Source organism: Wasmannia auropunctata, unplaced genomic scaffold, assembly GCF_000956235.1.
Source record: "Wasmannia auropunctata unplaced genomic scaffold, wasmannia.A_1.0 LD335828.1, whole genome shotgun sequence".
Taxonomy (NCBI): Eukaryota; Metazoa; Arthropoda; class Insecta; order Hymenoptera; family Formicidae; genus Wasmannia; species Wasmannia auropunctata.
The window spans coordinates 1075199-1096585 of NW_012027062.1; the positions used below are offsets into that span (position 1 = coordinate 1075199).

The 21387-nt window shown below is 34.3% G+C and overlaps 4 protein-coding genes across 5 annotated transcripts in view; all 4 read left to right on the plus strand.

The window, feature by feature from the left end:
• Window positions 1-331: 331 nt before the first annotated feature.
• On the plus strand, window positions 332-1873 carry LOC105455913. The gene is given in 3 exon segments (XM_011699622.1): window positions 332-661; window positions 663-768; window positions 1484-1873. Coding segments are annotated over 2 exon segments (294 nt in total). The 5' UTR covers window positions 332-456; the 3' UTR covers window positions 752-768; window positions 1484-1873.
• Window positions 1874-9103: 7230 nt separating this feature from the next.
• On the plus strand, window positions 9104-13375 carry LOC105455914 (L-lactate dehydrogenase-like). 2 transcript variants are annotated; one of them, XM_011699624.1, is made up of 5 exons: window positions 9104-9214; window positions 10478-10606; window positions 10814-11279; window positions 11511-11752; window positions 12137-13375. In XM_011699624.1, the coding sequence occupies exons 2-5, from the start codon at window positions 10481-10483 to the stop codon at window positions 12299-12301; spliced, it is 999 nt and encodes a 332-aa protein (XP_011697926.1). In that variant the 5' UTR covers window positions 9104-9214; window positions 10478-10480; the 3' UTR covers window positions 12302-13375. The 2 variants fall into 2 exon arrangements, with proteins under 2 accessions (XP_011697926.1, XP_011697925.1); XM_011699623.1 differs by lacking the exon at window positions 9104-9214 and adding an exon at window positions 9719-9972.
• A 195-nt stretch (window positions 13376-13570) lies between these two features.
• On the plus strand, window positions 13571-17365 carry LOC105455915 (L-lactate dehydrogenase-like). Its single transcript, XM_011699625.1, has 8 exons — window positions 13571-13978; window positions 14530-14656; window positions 14944-15061; window positions 15266-15439; window positions 16062-16238; window positions 16329-16446; window positions 16735-16858; window positions 17105-17365. Exons 1-8 carry the CDS (start codon window positions 13767-13769, stop codon window positions 17270-17272), a joined length of 1218 nt encoding a protein of 405 aa, XP_011697927.1. The 5' UTR covers window positions 13571-13766; the 3' UTR covers window positions 17273-17365.
• Window positions 17366-19127: 1762 nt separating this feature from the next.
• Window positions 19128-21387, plus strand: part of LOC105455916 — a 49489-nt gene continuing 47229 nt past the window's right edge. The window contains exon 1 of the mRNA XM_011699626.1: window positions 19128-19547. Coding sequence (XP_011697928.1) covers window positions 19477-19547 — 71 coding nt within the window. The 5' untranslated portion in view covers window positions 19128-19476. The remainder of the gene's footprint in view (window positions 19548-21387) is intronic.

Here is a 21387-nt window from a genome sequence, read left to right on the forward strand (position 1 = left end):
TCTTCCGATGCAATTTATTTTCATTAAACTTCAAGTAAGAAAAGAAACAATATATATCGTGAAGATTGATTTTTAGATCGGAAAAAAGAGATCGTTATTATGTAACTCTTAATTGTAATAAATTTTTATTTTTAGGCAGCAATGCGGTAATATCCATAATGAATATTTATGATATAAATCTTCAAGGGCAGTTCCTTTCTTAATAATCACTCCTCTTACGGATTTCAAATTTTTTTTGAACACATCAGCAAGTTATTTAAAGCAGTAGTAGTTTACGCAATCATCTAGAGACGATTATAAATAGCGGATCCATTCGGAGGAACTCGACAGAGTCAATGAATCGTTGGGACTTTAACGCTAATAGTATCTTCAATTCTTAACTGTGAGAATAACGAATTAAATTTTCTGCTAGTTTCGTGCGTGCGACTAAAATTTATAGGAATTTAAATATTAGAAATGACATATTTCACGAGAACGTTTGTAATTTCTGTAACTGTACTGATAATGATCAGTTTATCGCTAACGACTTGCCAGAATAATGAGTATCTTCCACCAACACAACTCAACAATGAGTATCTTCCATCATCACAGACCGGCAGATATGAACAACAGAACGAGTCTTATCCCAAAGATATTGAAGGAGAGACTTATCCTGCTTATCCTGCTCGCGCTTATGTCATAACTGTACCGAATAGACCGAAATGTCCGAATGAACAACGAATGGATAAACACGGAAAGTGTCGACCGGTGATATAGTCATTCATTAAGGTAATGTTTTTGTTAATTGCTTGCATTTAATAACTAAAAATGGCAAACATAAAATTGATAATAAGATAAAACTGTTTTGAGATCTTTTTGTCTTTTAAAACAAAACTTTTTAAGAAAAATAAAATCTCATGTCAATCAGAAAATCATTAATGATAAAATAAGATAAATAGAAAATGTTTTATTGATTTGTTGATATAATGTCGAAAGAAAAATTGTTTCTTAGTATTAAATTTTTGTTTAGAAAATTGTTAAATTAATTTATATATTTTTTTATGTTTTCTTTTTAGTTTGAATTTATTTGTGCAATCTTTCTAGCGTCAATAGAAAGTATTTACTATAATTCTTATGAACAAATATTGTAAAAAATTACGTATAAGTCAATTTTAAATATATTTCTTATCCACTTTTATGAACAGATTGAGATGAGACAGTTTGAAATTATTAGAGATTATGTATCATTACCTAATCATTTTCTAATATCTTGAGTTACATATCGACTTATCAACTGTTATTAGTGCAATTTGTCATTTTACTTACTTCGTCATTTTACCTCTTTTTTTCTACTTATTTAGCACAGTGGAATCTAAAATAGTATTTTATTTTTGATAATTATCAATTTTTTGAATAATTATAGTTTAATTTTGTTGTAAATTTATTCTTATTTTATATAAGTCAATTTTAAGATATTATAATTTATTCTATTCTTACGTTGCAGTTTGAATATACACAAGTAGACCTCATGGTGTTCAATATTGGCGATTGAAGGCTTATTGGTGCATTTGTTTGCACTAATAATAAATAAAATACATAAAAAGCAGTAATTATTGGATATTAGATATTATACATATAACCATGGAAATAGAATATATAATCATGGCTGAGGAATTCGTTAACATCTGGTCTTTATAAGTGTTGGGGGAAGTTCTATTAGGACAGAAATTTTTATTTTATCTAAATGTATGTAATATGTACATTGCGTCTTTTATTATAAAGACATATATTACAATTAAATGATAAGATACTGATAATTGAACTTTTAGAATTTGTATAGACATATTGAAGATTGTAAAAGAATTATACTTTAATTGAAATAAAAATTTTGCAGAAGTATAATAACATAGAAATATTTTTAGTCAAGTAATGCGTCTTAATTTAATATAATTATACGATTTTACTTTTTTATTTGCATGTTATAGATTCTAATTTTACTTTTTTGTATTTTTGTAGATTTAAAAAAAGGGCATTTTAAAATATAAAACAGCATGATAAATTCTTAGAAACTTCAAACATTTTATTTTATTATTAAATATTCCTTTTTTATAATTTATTCTTTATATTCTTATTGCGTTTTAAATAGGGCAATTTTAATATTTGTAAGTACTTAATATATATTTTTGCGTATGTACAAAATATGATACACTGTAGGTATGTAGTCGGATCCGACGTAATTCTTGGGATCCACCGTAATTATAGTTATAATTGACTTACAAGTTAATTGCTATCCTACTCGAGTACGTATTATGAAAAGAAAAAGTACGAGTTATTGTACTCGTACATAAAATTCCTTTCCCGCATGCCATAGTATTGATCGTGACCATCTGATAGCACAATTTATTTGTCTATAATAAGAATATTGCAATTCAAATGTAGATATAAAATAAGAATTAATTTTGTTAAATGTACTATTAAATACGGAACGTGTATGTAATACGGGCCTTGGTCTTCGCATTGTGAAATTCACGGGCCCGCATTGCAAACATGTAAAGAGATAAAAGACACTCGTACAAAAACGCATCTGCATGATCTGTTATTGAAAATTCATACTCCGAATGGTTTATACGAATGAAAAGTGGGAGGATCCATGAGGACATTGCTCAACGGGCAGGAGACGCGGCGGTAGGTACTACTAATTACTTGTACTTTTTATTCCATGCGAATATAATGCCGTTGAGACAGCCTCGGAGCGAGGAGGTCGCCGCGCGCCGATGGAAAAAAGGAAGGCGTGCAAAGAGAGAAGGTGAAGTAAAAAAGAGACACTGCCGCGCGAGAAAGATCGGTGGAGGGAATATGTAAAAGGGGCAGGGTAGGGGGAGTAGTTGGAGTGCGTTACTCAAAGCTTTAAAGTCATCTATACGCCATCAGTGAGCCACACGTACGTATGTATGTGGGGGCCCCAAACCGCGCGTACATGCTCGTAAAATCGCCATGGCGCAGGAGGCAGGTCGGACTCCTGATTGAGTTACGATTTAATTAGTCCGCGCGGCCAATCAGTAATTAAGATATCCGCTAATCAACGGGCGCGGCCCTTCTTCGATCTCTCTTTCTTCTTCGCGGGTTCGCCGCTGGAAAACTTTTGTCATATTCTCTCTCTCTCTCTCTCTCTCTCTCTCTCTCTCTCTCTCTCTCTCTCTCTCTCTCTTCTTTTTTCAAAATATTATTCTCATGTCTTTTATATTGTTCTTAATCTGTTCCAGATTAATTTCCATTTCTTTTTCATTAGTTATCAATTTATTATCAAACTTGAAATTATTATATGATCATTATTGCGTCTTGATTATTCAATCAAATGATTTATTAAATTATTTTGATTGGAAATTTTTATGTCGTTGGGTAGAAAGATTGGCTTCATGTTATATCTTGTTTATATCCAAGTTTCTTATTTAATACATTACTTGTTTTTTATTAAAATCGTGTTTGTAATGCTTAAGTTTCATCTGCCTCAATGAGAAAAATACTGAATGTTCCCGGCATCTGCCGGAAGAAGACAGAACACGATCGAGGACATGTCTGATAAACGAGCACCATTTCTTCAGCCACCTTTTTACAGACCTGTTTAACATGCATAGTCCGGTCCAAAGAGAAGACATTGTACAGATTTTATGTATGCTAATAATTTTTTTCACACTGTGTGAAACGATGCACACATGTATATGTTTATTGTTTATACAATAATTCTGTTATCATTTTAAAAAATGAATGCTTCCTTCGAGTGCGTATACGAGATTAAATTCCGTATCAGCCGGTTGGGTGATATAACGTTTTGATTGCAATTAATAGCCGCCGGCTGCGTTACGGTCGGTTAATTGTCGGGGAAAGATTAATGGCGCGAAATCACGCCACTAACAGTAGATCGTTCGACACCGATTTTTGTATCGGTGCACATCTTTATAAATTTCTGTTTGGTTGGACTTCTTGCAAGGAAATAATGCATTTAATTCATATTTTATTAAAATGTTTACTATTACAAGTGACAGAATTAAAAATTGGTATAATGTCCAAGTTACTGCGGAGATTAATTCGAGTAAAATTTATTTAGAACAAAAATTATATATTGTAAAATTTAAGATATGACAAATTTATGCAATTTATATACTTACGTAAATTTATATAAGTATATAAACCTAGCATTTCTAAATACAATGTTTCTTTATTGTACACCAGAGTTATGCAAATTAATCAAATCCAGACGTATGTGCAGTGTTCGTATATAATTTAGCCTGGTTGCGAATTGCGATACATCACGAAAGTGAGTATACGCGCTTTGGAACGCGTGATTGCAATCTCTTAATATGATACGTGATTGCGCAATATAACACTCTGTCTCATCTCGATTCCATTTATCCGGCAATCAATGGAAGACTGCAGCCAATGAGTTTTAATGCGTTTCCTAGATAATAATAAATAGTTTCTAATAGAACTGCACGCGTGTTACATTGCAGTACCGCGTGATTAACGAAGCGAAAATAAATACCGTAACGTTGCTCCATTTCCACAAAACAAGTAAATATAGCTTTTTAGATATCGATCGCGTTAGCATTTTCTGCATTAATATAAAATTGTGAGAAAAAGAAATGTTTTTTTATAAGCCTCACTCTAGTTCCGGTTGCAGATCATGATATCAAGGATAAAGTAAGAGTAGGGATAACAATCTTAACACGTACGTATTGTGAAGCGGCTCATTTCATCGCCGCGAAACTGGTCCGCATTGACATCAGGGGGTCTGATTTATAACAGAATCCTGGGTTACCGATGAGAATGGATAGATTCTACCTTACCGTCGTCCATGAGGCAACGGTGTGCCCCAGGAAGATCCGGCGAGACCCGGATGTATGTATGTACTACGCGCGGGGAGATACTCCTTGATCCGCGGCAGATTCCAGATTGCTTTGGCGATTATGCCCCGATTCGAGATTTACGGGCGAGCGAAGCCGTCCAGGATCGCCGTTTATTTATAGTTATGGGGAATCACTTATTGCACACAAGTATTGCAACCGCTCGCTCGCTCGCTCACTCGTTCTCTCCTTCATCTTCTCTTTCTCTTTCTTTCCTGGCACTCCTCTTCATCGGCCGCACGCGTGAGCGCGCTTTTAACGCACTCGTCGAAGACGACCACCCGCGGTATCGGGCATGGGAATGCAGCTGCAGACAAACACAAGATACAATCTCGCATCTTGACAGAACAGCAGCTTTAGAGAAGACACTTTTAATTACATTCCTAAGAAACTTTAATTATTATAAGATTTAGACAAATACGTTTTTTTTTTCAAAATTTTATCTTTATTTCATCCTAATTTAATTATTCTTATCTCGATTGGTTCTTGCAAAATTAAATCTAGCATTCTTCTTTTTTATTGTATTTTGATAGTCAATAGTAATGTTTTTTTATTTTCTAAACACGAGATAAAAAATAAATAATTTAACTAAAGAGTATTTGCTTATATATTTCCTGCTACCAAGCTTACGACATATGATGCAAGTTAATTAACGATCGTGCCACAAAACGACAATATTATTTCCAGAAGTATTAGGTTCTTCGCAATCTTACGTCATGATTGCAGGTACTGTCGCAGCGCGCGCGTTGCACACTTATTAATTTGCTCCGAAACGCAAGCGGACGGGATAGTTTGCGCGAGATATTCGGACAATTTAACGAATCCTTTTCAACCTAAGACATGTAAGTTAACGTGCGCTCGTGTCCGCGAGCGGTTTCTCGCGGAGACAAGCGCGTTTTCTTACGAGCTATAATTTACAATCACGTCGCGGAAAAAGAACCGAAATATTCGCGAGTCTGACGTACAAACGTAGCCGAATGCATGGTGTATACATATATACACTATACGGCGGTCGCTAACGAATGCACATGTATTATCCCGCGGTAATTACCATATCAAGGTCTCGTTGCTGATCCCTAACACCGTCCTAATTGCCACGCTCGACAATTTATTAAATTGCTCTATTATGAGGCCCTGTTCTCTTCCCCACCTTCTCTCGATCGTTCGTCCACCTCACGCGAGGCTTTAAGGATTCGCACCCTCTACCCCCTCCCCCCCCCTCCCCCGGCCTCGGCGCGCGATTTCGTCGGCTGCGGGGCAAATCGTGCGGGCACTTTGTGCACATTGTTTATGGAAATCGCAGCGGGACGTTGCAATGCGCCTCATTCCGCATATTTTAAAGCATGATTACTATGCGGATGATTGCGCCGTTTTACATACAGCACTCGTTGGCCGAGTGGTCACATTTTGGAGAACGCGATGCGTCGTCTCAATGTTCCAAATTAACGTTGCATCATCAGGCGGCACGGAATGAGTGCACGTATATGCATATGAGTGCGCGTGGAAATGTTGCGCTAACAGGAAATTAGTTAAGAAGCACGGGCAATGACCTTCACGAAACTTCATTATCGACGAAGATTTCAGCGTGTGATAATACATATGTATATAAGATTATACAATTATAATGAAATATGTTTTATACTTAGCAATTTTCAGCCTCTACATAGGCTGCGTTCCGATATTCACTGCAAATACTGAAAATCTATAATATACGTTACGTGCACTATAGATTTTTTTAGCACCGGCAGTGAATATCGGAACGCAGCCATAATAATTGAGTGAAGAAGGTCAGAGACCTTTATCGGTCAGAGATAAAGATCTTATATAAGACTGATAAGACCTTTTTCATTTATATTACTCTCCTTCATCGGTTTTTTATACTTATTATTTTATATATTTCATCTTCGTATAAGTTTAATTTGTACATGAAAATAATTGTAAAAATATTTTCTAATAAGAAATTACTATTCATATTATAATGACTATCGCAAAGTGATCTTAACAATGCATTATAGCTTCATCGGCACGCAACAATTCGTGCTTAGACACGCGTAAATTGCAACTAGAAGATGCTATCGCTACTAAATTCATTATACGTGCGCACAAAAACGGCAGATGTCCGTGCGTCCGTTAAAATGACGCAAGAGCCACATTTCACTGACAATGCCGTTTACACCGCATTCAGCGCTAATGTCCAAGTCTCTAAAGTTTTAGGTCTCTTTCTTTTTAGCGAAGAAAAGATTCCGTGATAGCAGCGATGACGAACAGGCTACTTGTTTAGGAGAAGTGATAAACATAACGTGTACGCGCAGGTGAGGCAAAAAGGACCGCGGTACACCATCGGTTTGCCTCTGCTGTAAACATTTTTACGATTATGCTAATTCCACGACGTTGACTCTTCGGGCTGACGGGCTTGTAATTATGTGTACCATCTTCATATTGGTACCACAGTCATCACTCAATAACACTACTACGAGCATACAACCAGCTGTTTCAACCTTCAGCCATAAAGGAATGAAACGCGCAATTCAAGTTTTTGTATATTTGATATATATTCTATGTTAAATACTTATGTTTTGCAATATTCAATAATTAAATGTGGATTGAAGCAGGAAAGGCCTTGATTGACAATGTGGTACTTGAGGAAATAACATTAAAATGTTTTTTTAACAAAGTTGTAGTAAGATATTCTACTTTGAAACATCATTTAAATTGTGACAACTTCAGCATTCCCGCAAATTTTTAATTTTTTCCTTAATATCTGCGATAATATTTTCCGAATAAAGAGAGCTTCCCAGACAATATAAAGTCCAAAATCATTAAAGACATCTTTGCGAAAAATGTTTCAAAGGCGTCTAAGAAACGTTTCGATTTTGTACTTTATGCTGTCTGGGTTATTTATAAAATAATGTATGCTTGGCAGTAAGTTTGTGGTAATAAATCACGCGATGCAATACTGTACTTTGTGTAATGAAATTGGGTAAATGAAAAGCGCCTTTACTCATTCTGCTAAGTATAGCTATAACCATCTCGAAGTGGGGAGCGGATATACCCGTGAATAGAACGAAAGTGAGACACATATAGGATAGTGAGAAAATGTAAGATATGAGGAAAAAGGAGTGCCATGCGCTTGAATATGCTATATAAATTCCGAAATGGATCGATGACCGTTCTCACGTGCTTACAGCCGTACGAAGAAGATTGCGTCAGAGCATATGCAACTGGTGTCGTGACTCATCTTCATTCGCAGTTCTCACGAAAATTATCGCTTATGTTCGATATATGCATTATATATCAATGATACATCTACTTTCAACTATAATTATATTTTATCCATCCAAAATATCGTTATTAATCTCTTTATTAATCCACTTTAGATATCGATAACGTTGTGTCGAGACCAAATATGTTATTTTTTGATAACGGTACTTGCAACATATTTGAATTACTCTTGAATAAAAATAGAATAAAATATAAAGGCGGTTTCTTTCACATTTTATTTCTCTAATGTTAAATATTTGGAGTAATAAAATTTTGCGGCATATCTACTGAAGCTTCTTGATATTTTCATTATTTGCAATTCTAAAATTCAATTGCAAAAATTTATAAGTTTCAATTTAAAATTTTTTAAATCAAATAATGTTTTCGTCAATTAGTTTTAAAAATTGCTCTTTTTTATTTGATTGTTGAAAAAACTAGTATTTTTTTATACATACTTTACATCTTCAAGGACGGCGCGGCGTGACAAATTTAACTTTACCGATCGCCATAAAAAATACCATGTTATAAAACGCGAGAGTCATGACTCGAGTATTGCTTCCAGAAATACTTTTACCCCACTCTCGGCGTCCCCTACAGTACCATACGATTGGTGGAAGTCGAAAGATTCAAGTAGAGAAGAAAGTCTCATCGAGCTGGATCGATGAAGAACATCGCCCATCACGTGCGTGAATTGCGTCATGTTACGCGTGCGCAATGTCACGTTTCCTTCTTCGAAACCACGAAGCGGTTCGAAGTATTCTGTATTTAATACAGATATTTAAATTAGAATCATACGAATGCAAAACTTCGCGCAAATCTTTAAAAATATTTAATAAATTATCGTTCTTCAATTTCGAGATTTTCGGGACTGTACCGTACAGATAGTCAAGGACATGTCACATATTTCGTCATTGTCTGGTCGCTCGTAAAAGCTGTATAAAGTGGGGGTAAGGTCACCTTGGCGATCCACATCCCTGAACTGTCAGTCCAGTAGAAGAAGCAGTGCGCCAACTGCAACGCGTTCAGTCTGTGTTCGACAGTGTCGAGTACTAGTGTCAAGAATACTTGTCGAGGTAAAGACTCTCTTCAATCTTATCTTACTTAAAATTATTTTTAATTACAAAATCTCACGGTATGCTAAACAAAAACAAAAAAATGATAATGTTTAAATAACAATTAATGTATATAATTTTATTAACTTAATTATTTGACATTTAAATAAATTTGCTCAATGAATGATTCAGTTCAATTAATTTCAGATTTAATTTTTCAGATGTAATTATCTACAATTGTTCGATTTAATTATCTACAATTAATTTGTTAATGTTATTAATTTATTTATATTATTTATTTATATTATTAATTTGTTAATGTTTTGAAATATTTTTAACGTGGTAGTCAAAGTTCTTTGTTATATTTTCGTTGCTTGATTAGCTGCATGTTATCAGCCGGTGCTCGTTATCTGTGATAGAACATACGTCGATAAGACATGTGCATGTTACACTATGTACCGTTACCGGTATATTGCAATTTATGCATGCGTTTTCTGACTTCCCGTACAAAATATAGTAAGTTAATAATGAATACTGTACGAGTCTCTATCTTGTCGGTCAAGCGTTTATTAGCGAACTTTGATTAATGATCTGACCGCGATTCTCGCGAACTGGTGAGTAATAAAATTCCACTGTACTCTCCACGTGTTTCTCCGCTTCACAGTCCGCTTCGCACGTTGCACCTAGTTGAAATGCCGGTATATACCTTGAGGAAATCGCCGATTATACCGGTACTGCCATCTGACAACTGTATGCAACATCCGTTGCATTCGCTGCAGGTGCAACAAGTAGAAACTGGCGAAACTGCACAATACAGTTTACGATCGCGTCATTCGAAATGGCATTTGCCGACACAATTTCTTTAAAAAAAAAGATCTTGATGCGAAAAATTGATAATAAATAAAAATTGATCATTGACAAAGTCAATAAACTCGTGTTAACGACTGCAGTTGAAATGATATAACTTTTATTAGAAAGAAGTTTTGTTAAGTAGTAGAGTCTGATAGAACGGTCAAACTTTGTAACAAGCATGTTTTTAATAATGATTTTTTTAATCCTCACAATATAGTTAATTATTGGTATTGATTTTTACGAACTATTTTAAATTTATAGTTTTTTTTATTACTCGTAAATCGTACTAATAATTAATGAAAAACATGAAAACTAACATAAACGTGCTAACATAAACGACACATAAGTATATGTTAAAACGTAAATTAAGATTTTTAAAACGTAAATGAAGTTGATATTAATACATTATTAAATTATAATAAATATTTGCAGAAAATGGCAACATTAAAGGATCAACTTTTATCTACTGTGACGAAACCGGTGTCAACCGGTAGAAATAAAATCACAGTGGTCGGTGTCGGTCAAGTTGGAATGGCCTGTGCTTTTAGCATTTTGACAGACGTAAGTTAATTTTATTAAGCAACAATTATTAATATCAAATAATATTTTATATATAAGTTAATTTTTATTACTAACTATATGAATCTTATTTTTTATACAAATAATAGCATAAAGTTGTAGCCTAAATAATCGTATATGTATTCTGTTACATTGTAATCACAGTGACTTACATGTATACATGCAAAATTACATCACTCGGTATTGCAGCATGTTTCGAGCGACGTGGTTTTAATTGATGTGATGGCGGACAAACTAAAAGGAGAGATGTTAGATTTACAGCACGGCAGTGCGTTTATGAAGAACGCGAAAGTGAGTGCCAGCACAGATTACGCCATGACTGCAAACTCGAGTCTCTGCATCGTGACAGCGGGTGCTCGTCAGCGCGAAGGAGAAACCAGATTGAATCTGGTTCAACGTAACACCGACATCTTCAAAGGCATTATACCTCAGTTAGTTAAATACAGCCCGAATACGATTCTCCTCATTGTTTCCAACCCGGTGGATATTTTGACTTATGTGGCATGGAAATTCTCCGGCTTGCCAAAGAACAGAGTTATTGGCAGCGGTACGAATCTAGATTCTGCCCGCTTCCGTTTTCTGTTATCGCAAAAACTTAGTGTCGCACCTACGTCTTGCCATGGCTGGATTATTGGAGAACATGGTGATACCAGTGGTATGTAAAACATTTCTTTTAAATAAAAAGATTTTCAATAACAGTTGAATAAAATAAAATAAAGATATAATTAATAATTTTATAAATACAGCTTTCTTTGTTCTTTCTTCAGTCAAAAATTTAATTCTGTTATTATAATTGCACGTGTTAATAAAATATAATAAAAAATGTGTATTATAATTATACAAAATATTTCTTATGAAAGATATTTTATTTTTTCGTTTATATCAGTGCCTGTATGGTCTGGAGTTAATGTCGCCGGAGTACGTTTACGTGATTTAAACGAACACGTGGGTACCGACAAAGATGAGGAACATTGGGACGAGTTGCATAAGCAAGTAATACAAAGCGCGTATGAAGTAATCAAACTAAAAGGCTACACTTCATGGGCAATAGGTCTCAGTGTGTCACAACTTGCATCAGCTATACTAAGAAATTCTCATCAAGTGCATGCTGTGTCTACGCTAGTTACTGTAAGTCGACAATAAAGGTTTCTACATTAATTTACAATATTTATCTTACATGTTCTGTAATAAAATATATTTTTAATCTCATTGAAATTTATAATTGTATATTTTGTTAAACATAATTAGACAAAAAAAAAATTATTAAACGAATATCATATTTTCCTTTTTTTTAAACTTATTTTTAATAATTTTAAAGTTTGAGCAATAATATTATTGCTCAAACTTTGAAAAAGTTTTATTTTATATTTTTTATATTAATTATACACATAGTATTAAAATTTTATTACATGTAAATAGTTATATATTAATTTTCTATTAAAGTATATTAATATTAATTATTTCATAATGCGCGAAAAAATGCATTTGAAAATAACATTCAGTAATCTTTAGGGTCATCATGGAATTAACGATGAAGTATTCTTATCCTTACCTTGCACATTGGGTGAAGATGGCGTAACGCACATCGTTCAGCAAAAGTTAACAGACGATGAGCTTGCATCATTGCATAAATCGTCAGAGATAATGCACAAAGTGCAAAAAGATCTTAAATTTTAAACGTATATTATCCATATTTATTTTACTTTTTATTATATTCTATTTGTGTATGTTTATGTTTTTGATGCTATTTCATATGCAATTTATATGTATTTAAACGTATTTGATAAAAGCAGTATTACATATACAATTTTAAATATTTATTTTTTAAATATTAATAAATTAATTTTGAAAAAAGTTTACAACTCTCTTTAAATAATTGACATACATATACTATCCATGTATGTGTTATATATGTATGAAGAGACTAAGAATATACATAAATTGTTCGAATGCTAAATTTATTTTTTATTATAATTTTTATATGGTTTGTGACTTTGACTAACATAAATATGAACTGCTAGTCCCCTCATTTTTACTATGTAAAAGACATATGCCCGATGTCGCCGAGGTGAAGTTGGTTGAGGGATTGAACTTTGACTTTCTCTACCCCAGTCAGTAAAAAAATATCAAATATGTCAAAATGTATTAAATGTTATGTTGAAAATTGATAGGGAGCCGAAAAAAATTTCAAATCGACGGAATGAAATTAAAAACAGACTCAGCATCTTTCCTTTATACGTCGTAAACACGCTAATTTCACAGGAGCCTTTCCCCTCCCCGCAGAAAATTATTAACTGGGGTGGAGTCTACATCTTCCAGCTTGGCGACACGTATGAAGTTAATTACTATCAGTCCATACTTATATATAGTCAAAGATTTATTTATCTTTAGAAATATCTCTAGAAATATCTTTTATTGTCATCTAAAGGTATATAGATATTTATTCTACGATATTGTACGTAACTATATTTATGTCATTATACTTTTAATAAATTTGACGATTTAATTATTTCTAGCATTTTCATGTCAAGTATGTTTATTGAATGTATTGCCTATAAAGCGCATAAAGATAAGCAAGTAAATTTATTTATATGTATAAAAATATATATATATAAATTTAAACCTAGACAGTTAAAAAATATATATATATAACTTATATTAATCATTCTGCGTGCTTTATTTAAACAATGCTGCTTATTTTGTGATAATGTAATGAACGATTTTTATTATAACAATCTATGTATATTTATATATGTGCATATAAATAATAACATATAATTTTATGAAATTTTAATATTATTATAAATATTATAAATTGTGCGTAATAACAAACTATTTTTATATAACTAACAAAGTAAAGAAAGCAAATAATGTAAGTATTTTAAAATTATTAATGAATTTTGTACATATCTCTTGATGCATCTTTTTTTGAACGCCTATTATAATAAATTTTAGTAACCATGGATGCGTTTAACAATTGGCGAACCGACATGATGATGGCCATATGCCAAGAATGTTATGTCGGCCGATTATAATTACAGTGCACTCTCTCTTTTCAAGAAAAAAACGATTTCATGCAATGTGACGGGCGTGGGTGAAAACGATCGTGCGACGTTTACAAAACCGATAAGCGACAGAAGCAATGGTTTTATTACCTCTACTGTCAAGCTCGTTCATACCGATATGTCTGGGGAATCTTTCACGCGTGACATTAAGAAGAAACCTTGTCAGAAACCGATATACTCGCACTTTACCGCCGACGATTTTAACAAAAATCTTTGAAAGTAATAAAGGAAAAACTTTCGGGAAAGATGCGACTTCTGATTCGAAAGTACAGAAAGCGATTAATTTCGTGTAAGAATTTTTTCGCTGTCATGTATATGACATGTAATGACGTATTTGTATTTTTAAAGAAAATATTAAAATTTAATTTATTTTAAAATTGTTTTAATAAATTAATTTTTCTTGATTACATTTGCTTTTCATTTTTTTGGACACCTATGGTTATGTTTTATTTAAAAATAACACAAATTTAGGTATTATAATTTCTAATATATATATATATGACGACATAATTTCTTATATTCTTTATTTTCAAACAATTTTATGACATTTTTTACAAGATAAATATTTTATTTTATATATACGTAGTATATGTAGAGAATTTTATAAGTCAATTGAGCTGTCTTATAAAATAAAATTATTATTTGTATTAAATCTAAATTTAAATATTTCTAATATAACTTATACCGAGGATTTTTAATATAATTACTAGAGGATCTTTTGAAGAAAGTGTAATCGATTATAATCGATTCTTTTGAAATAGCTGACAAATAGTTTACAAAATATTTATAAATAATTATTTCGTCGAAATATTAAAGGAAAGCAAATTATTGGAATTTTAGTTCACCGTGCTTGCGAGAAGAACTCTTGTGCAAGATGTCAGAATCAGTTAGAGATGGTACCCATAAAGTCACTATTGTCGGTGCTGGAATGGTTGGCGTTGCTCTCGCCAATTCACTTCTTTTTCAGGTAGCTCATTTCTTTAAATCTTTCGCAATTGGAATTTTAAACAGTTTGAATTATGATTACTTACTTTAAATTTACTTTGTTAGTTTAGTTTACTTCAAATTAAAGTAAAAATTTATATATTGTATAAATAGAATCAAAGAAAATACATAATGTTATTATATTTGCATTAATGATGTTATATTATACATAGCCTTGTATGTTTTAAATAAAAAAATGAAAATATATTAAAATTTCAATTTCTATTGGTATATTTTGTAAACTTTTGTTATTATTTTATTAAATATTAGCGAATTACTCCGCATATCGCAATGGTAGATATCTTTCCTAAAAAGTTGGAAGGCGAAGGACTTGACTATAGACATAGTTCTGTATTCATAGATGATCCAACGATCGAGTATGATACAGGTAATGGATCCCATGAATATGTATTAACTGCAAAAATCATAAATTATTTATTCATATGTACTATGATAGTTACGCACATACTGACTGGTGATTATAACCGTAATTGTAACTTTATAGTTAACAAGAATATATATAAATTCTTCTCTCATCGCAACAATTTTCTTTTGACTTGTATTTCAAAATACAAACATACTTCTTTTGTAGATTTTTGTGTGACGAGCAATTCGAAAGTCGTAGCTATTTGCGCGGGTGTACGAGCAGTAAAGGGTGAAACTCGACTTGACTTGGTGAAAAGAAATGCAGAAATATTAAAAATTATAATACCACCTCTAGTAAATTACAGTCCAAATGCGGTGTTTGTTATCATCAGCAATCCAGGTTAAAATTAATGAATTAAGTAAATAATTTTATTAATTAGTACATAATGAAAGCAAACATTATAGCAATAGATTTACGTAATTACATAATTATATATGTAATATTTGGAAATTTTGAACATTACAGATCAAATATTTATTCGATTAAAAAAATCTGATATTGTACATATAGGTGTAAAAAGTATTTTTCCTATATTAAAAAAATATATCATACATACACGCATAGTATGATTAATAATAAAAAATATTGACAATAATAAAAATGATTTTTTTTTATTTAAGTAGATAACAAAAGCTTATTATTTAATAAAATAATTTGCGTTAATAAAATCCTTAGGATTGGGAAAAAAAATATTAAAAGATTTAAATTTTAATTTACGTGCAAAAGCTGTACCAAAAATAGATTAAATATTGTTAAGAAAATCCTTATTTTAAATAATTATTTCAAGTAAATAATGTATTGTTTATCAAAAATATGATGTTAGCTTGCAATTTATTAATATTTAACGTATTATTGATTTATTATTAATATTTAACGTTAGCTTATAACGTTAAATATGTTGCATAAATAATGCCAGGATGAGAAAATATAAATGAAATATAAATGTGATTTTCTCGTATAGTGGATATCTTGGCATGGGTTGCCTGGAAATTAAGCGGACTTCCGGTTCATCAGGTATTCGGTAGCGGAACTCATCTGGATAGCGCAAGATTTCGCTGTCTGATTGCTGATCGACTAGGCGGAATAGCGCCGAAATCGGTCCACGCGCACATAATTGGCGAACACGGGGACAGTATGGGTAAGCTTTATCGATTGATCTTTGACATTTGACACGGGGAGAAAGGCGATGTTACGCATTAAGAGCGATCTATCATTCGATGTTTCCTAGTTCCGATCTGGTCCGGAGTGAACGTTGCGGGAGTGCAGTTCCGCGATGTTATTCCGAATATCGGCCTGGAGACGGATGATGAAAAATGGTTCGAAATATCAAACTATGTAGTGAAGCTGTAAGTTCAATAATTTTAAATGAATAGAAAAATTATTAATTTTTATGCAGGGAAATATCAATTGCTGTACGTTGTCAGATAGTATTATATATATTTGTAAAGATTTGAATTCCTATCGAAGATTTAACTTACATCCAAAATTTACAAATAATATTTAATTAAGTTACATTATATTATACAAAATCAAAGAATAATTATGCAGATATGTATATAATTAATAAATAGCTTTCTTAAAAAAAGTATTTTTGTAGCACTTTGCAAAAATTTACTATTTCTTTATTTCTTCAGAGGCGCCATGGTGCGATGTCTGAAAGGGTACTCAAATACGGCCATTGGACTTTCTGCAGCTGACATCATAAAAGCCGTATTACGCAATTCTCAAGCTATTATGCCAGTTTCGACCCATGTGCAGGTATAAATTAGTAGGCGTGTTGCTGCATTCAACTGTTAATTCAAAAATATTTTATTCACAATGAAAGAATCATATTTAGTTTCAGCTAACATTTAATCACTAATTTTTGTTTATGTATTTTCAAAAATTAAGATAACAAAATATATTTAAATTGAATATAATGTTCGCAGTTTTCAAAGAAGTTATTATATTATTACATTATTAGCATACAAAATTGTAATGTTCTATACCAAAATTTCTTCTTAGGGTCATCACGACGTATGTCACGATATGTTCCTGTCCCTACCTTGCGCAATTGGCGAAGATGGCATCACGCAGATAGTACGAATGCACATGACCGAACACGAGAAAAAGCTGTTCCAGGCTTCAGCGAACGCCGTGTACAAAGTGCAGAAGGACATCAAAGTCAAGTAATGTGGCGTGCCTGAAAAGGGATCGTGCAAACATGTTCAATTTCTTGTAAAAAAAAATACGAGTGTAATAAATTATATGTAGCTTGTCCCAGCACTTTGTTCCCGTTATGATCGCCACCGCAAAACCATTTACCCGCACAATCGAATCCTTTCCCGACTCGTACGGGGAGACACGCGGCAACCGCGAATACTCCGATTGCTAATTTATGCAAATCTGGATGAAGACTATAAATGGATTCTTCGAATTACGTCTTCTCAAATTCCGCGATAATTTGAATCGATGGAATGGTCCCCGAGAATGACGATATTCTCTCGCTAACGATCTTCAGAATCCTGAAATCGACAAGTTAATGACGTCAATGACCTATTTTATAATACCTGGCGATATCTGGCACACGTGACGTTTTGTTTGCGCAACTCGAATCTTCTGTTGCTTCCGAGTAAAGCTTTCTAATAAACGGTGGAATGAACATTTTCGGGTTTTCCCGTTTGCATAGATATCATTGGCACCTCCGGAAAGCGGTAAGAGGTGCACGTCATCGTGTTCCCGACGCGTGAACGAGCGAAAGGTGACCGGTGGATGGTACCAGAAGGCCATGATTATGCCGCAGGCTAGGCCACGGCAAGGTGAGAGAAGGATGCGAAAACCGTGCGCAAGATGGCGTTTTGGAAGTGCTATACCTGCGAATATACGTACCTGCAACCACCTGCGTTTGAACGGCCGCGCAGGGCCGTAAGAGAGTCCGATCTATCCTTGGAGGAACGAAGCATCGCTACGTAACGAGATAGTCGCGCATCCTGATTTTTATCTTTGGATATATCGTAATTAGGTATCGCTAATGATATGGTCGATGACGACATGAAGGAAACGATGAAAGATGATTCAGTGTTAAGGTAAAGAGCAATGAAATGTGGAAACTTCTGGTGATATTAATATTGCCGCGAGAGCGGCACTTTGAACCGTTCCCCTTTTACTTGCCGCAGATCCACTTGAAAGGCCAGGCGTGTCGGTTGATTTTGAAAGAGGAATTCCGCGTAAACCATATGTCACGGGTACTTGCGACAGAGTTACATAAATTCCTAGTTCACTTCAGACAGCAGTAGACGCGACCTAGGGTGACTCCGAAACCAATATCTAATTCGATTAGGCGACGCGCCGCGCCGTTCGACGAGTACGACAAGCGTAGGAATGGAATTGCCACTCTCAACGTTTACTGCCTGTCTATTAAATTATGATTAATATATCACTCAAGACACGCGTCAAATCGTTAGTTTATCCGACACGCAATCAGTCTTTGTTCTATCCTTATTTCTCATGAAATTGCGATAGAGAAGTGTTGATTTTACATTATTTTTCATATGACTTTCCCGTGATTGATACTTTAAATATCTTTCTTTGCGGCCTTTTGACGCTTATGCTACTATTACATGATATTGATATATACATTGCGCATATGTACCCGTCTCCAAGATTGAAAAATTGAGAAGATAAATATTTGGCAGAGCAACACAAATTTAATCAGTTTAAAAAGTTTAAGCAATTATCTAAACACTCGATGTCTAATATTCCTGCGTTTGATGCAAATTCAAAGTTTGCACAACTTTGCTGTCTCGGGATTATAGCTTATCAAAAGATGTCAAAATGATATTTCAAAGAATATGAAGATGCGTTTATACACGTCGCTGCTTGCTTCTTTCTATTCAGTTCGAAGAGAAGCTCGATCCAACTTGAAACACTTACTCCAAGCAGGTTCAATACGAAATGGGTACTGCAGGTGACGCTCACATCCCTGGCTCTCAGGTAGAGGTGGCACAGCCGGGCCCCGTTCTCCGTTGGTCCCGCCGTCCTTAGTGCGGAGCTCAGTCAGTAGACAGTCGATCCGCCTGGTCAGCTGGTTTTAACCATTCGCGTATTATAGAACTCCCTGATGGTAATTCAATCGCGAGCGACTAGGTAGATCCCGGTGTCGATCTTCCGGTGTCCTTCGATCTCCCGAGCCACTTCCAAATAAAATTAGCTAAGAATATCGAACAGAACATTCGGCGGTCCGCGCGCCGCATGTGCGCGAGTGTGCATCTTCGCCGGAAACATCGTCGATACGGCACGAGGAACCAGATCGTCTACCGAAGAAGAGACCGCGTTGAAGAAGAAAGAAGAGGGTAGCGACTCGGGAAGGAGATTGCGCGAGCGCAATCAGACAGGAGATGACCATATCGTACGCGAGCGAAGTGCCGAACGGCTCCAGCTTTGGCTGTTTCTGGAGGATTCTGATCAAGTGAGTCTCGCAACTCGCTAGCTCGTTTCAATATGTTGAATGAATGTATGCGTTTTTTTTTGCGACTACGCTTGACGTAGGCACCGGAGCTGTCAACTCGCTGGCAGCTGACAGGTGAGATCGGTAATAGGCGCGTGGAGCCTTGGCAAAAGTTGCTTTTTGCGTATTTCTCGATTCCAATCGTTTGTCAAATGCAAATAGGTATAATATCGGTTCTATCTTAATTTTTAGACAATACGTTACTGATGATCGATTTAGCTTATGTTAGAGATATCTCGATATTTTATTTGCTGTTACGAGTACTTTGCTTTCCCAAATTTTTTATCACTTGTAATCGCCCCCCAAAGATTGCCAGATCTACTTTTACTTTCGCTAAGTTGCATAAATTATGGTGATAGTATTTTAAACTGAAACCCGAACACATGCGATCGGCCGTCGGCATCGCGATTACGCGATTATTGCAAAACGCAGCAGTTTCGTGATACGAATTTGTCAAGGAACATCGGAATGTATCGGTGGATCAAGGTTTCGTCACATATCTTCAGTACAGAATGACCCATGAAATTAGAGCGGTCTAGTTGTCTGGACTTCTAGACATCGAGATTATTATCAGTATGCCACGTAAGATGAAGACATTGCGCTACAACGACCGGCTGATCGTTGTGCAACGTGTAACTTTCGAGTCAATGTGCCACGCTCTCGATTTATAGCTTAGTTACACAGAAGAAGCTAGGAAAGGACAAATATCTTTAAGCAAAAACTCGATTAAACAATCGCACCAAAGATAGGAAGATGACCGTTAGGTATACCAAAATTTGCATATCGATCAAGAACGTTCCAATAGTTCTATATAACTACAGTCGCGTGTTTCAAAACCCGTCAAAGAATTAGCATCGCCGGTTTAGTAAAACCAAAACACCGGAAGTGTCCCAAATTTTTCAACTAGTACAGAAAACTCGAATCGCACAGCAGCGGAGCACGTAAAACCCGCTAGCATAGAAATGGCGTTCGGTCAGCGCTTGCACGCGCGTTTTAAGGAAATAAGGTCGCCGATACGTCGATTTTAAAACGTAACGGCGCGCACGGCCGTTGTGCCCGGAATATATCGCCACTGAAAATTATTGCACTACTACACGCCCGGCCCGCGCGTCTCTTATCTGCCACACAATGGATAACAATGGTAATGTTTATGCCGGAGGGATTGACATGACAACATCGGCCGGACAAGTGTTTAATCGAGCCACTCGTATGGATATGTAAGCCTATCATATGTTCAGAATACACCGTGGTATCATTAAAGTCGTATTTCTAAATGAGTGTGAAGCACCATGTAAATTATGTGACACATCTCTCTCGCAAATGTTTTTATTTAATTTAAGGAGAGTGCGAGATGAGAAAAATTGATTAACGACATTAGATTTTCATTGTTCCGCTAATACATGTCTTTCGAAACGAAAGAAAACGACGACAATAGATATTATTAAATGTTATTGCTAATTATTAATCATAATTACTTGTTACACATATAAAGTTTTGATATCATACTTTTATATATTAACATTTCTGCGTTACTATTGCATGTTACTACTGATGATATTGAATGTTTTGAAAAAAATCTTCATATCTTGTTTCTACTTAAATATTAATAAATATTAAGCTTTTATAATATGAAATTATTGCTTAAAAAACAATTTTTTTTCTTCGTTTTTTAAACCATTATATAATCATTCTCGTAAATCGGTATAATCGGTGACATCAATGCTTGTCGAGAGCGTCTACGCGATTCAGTGTCGACAATTACGTATGAAATTAAATGTTATGCAACGTGGAAATTTTTTAG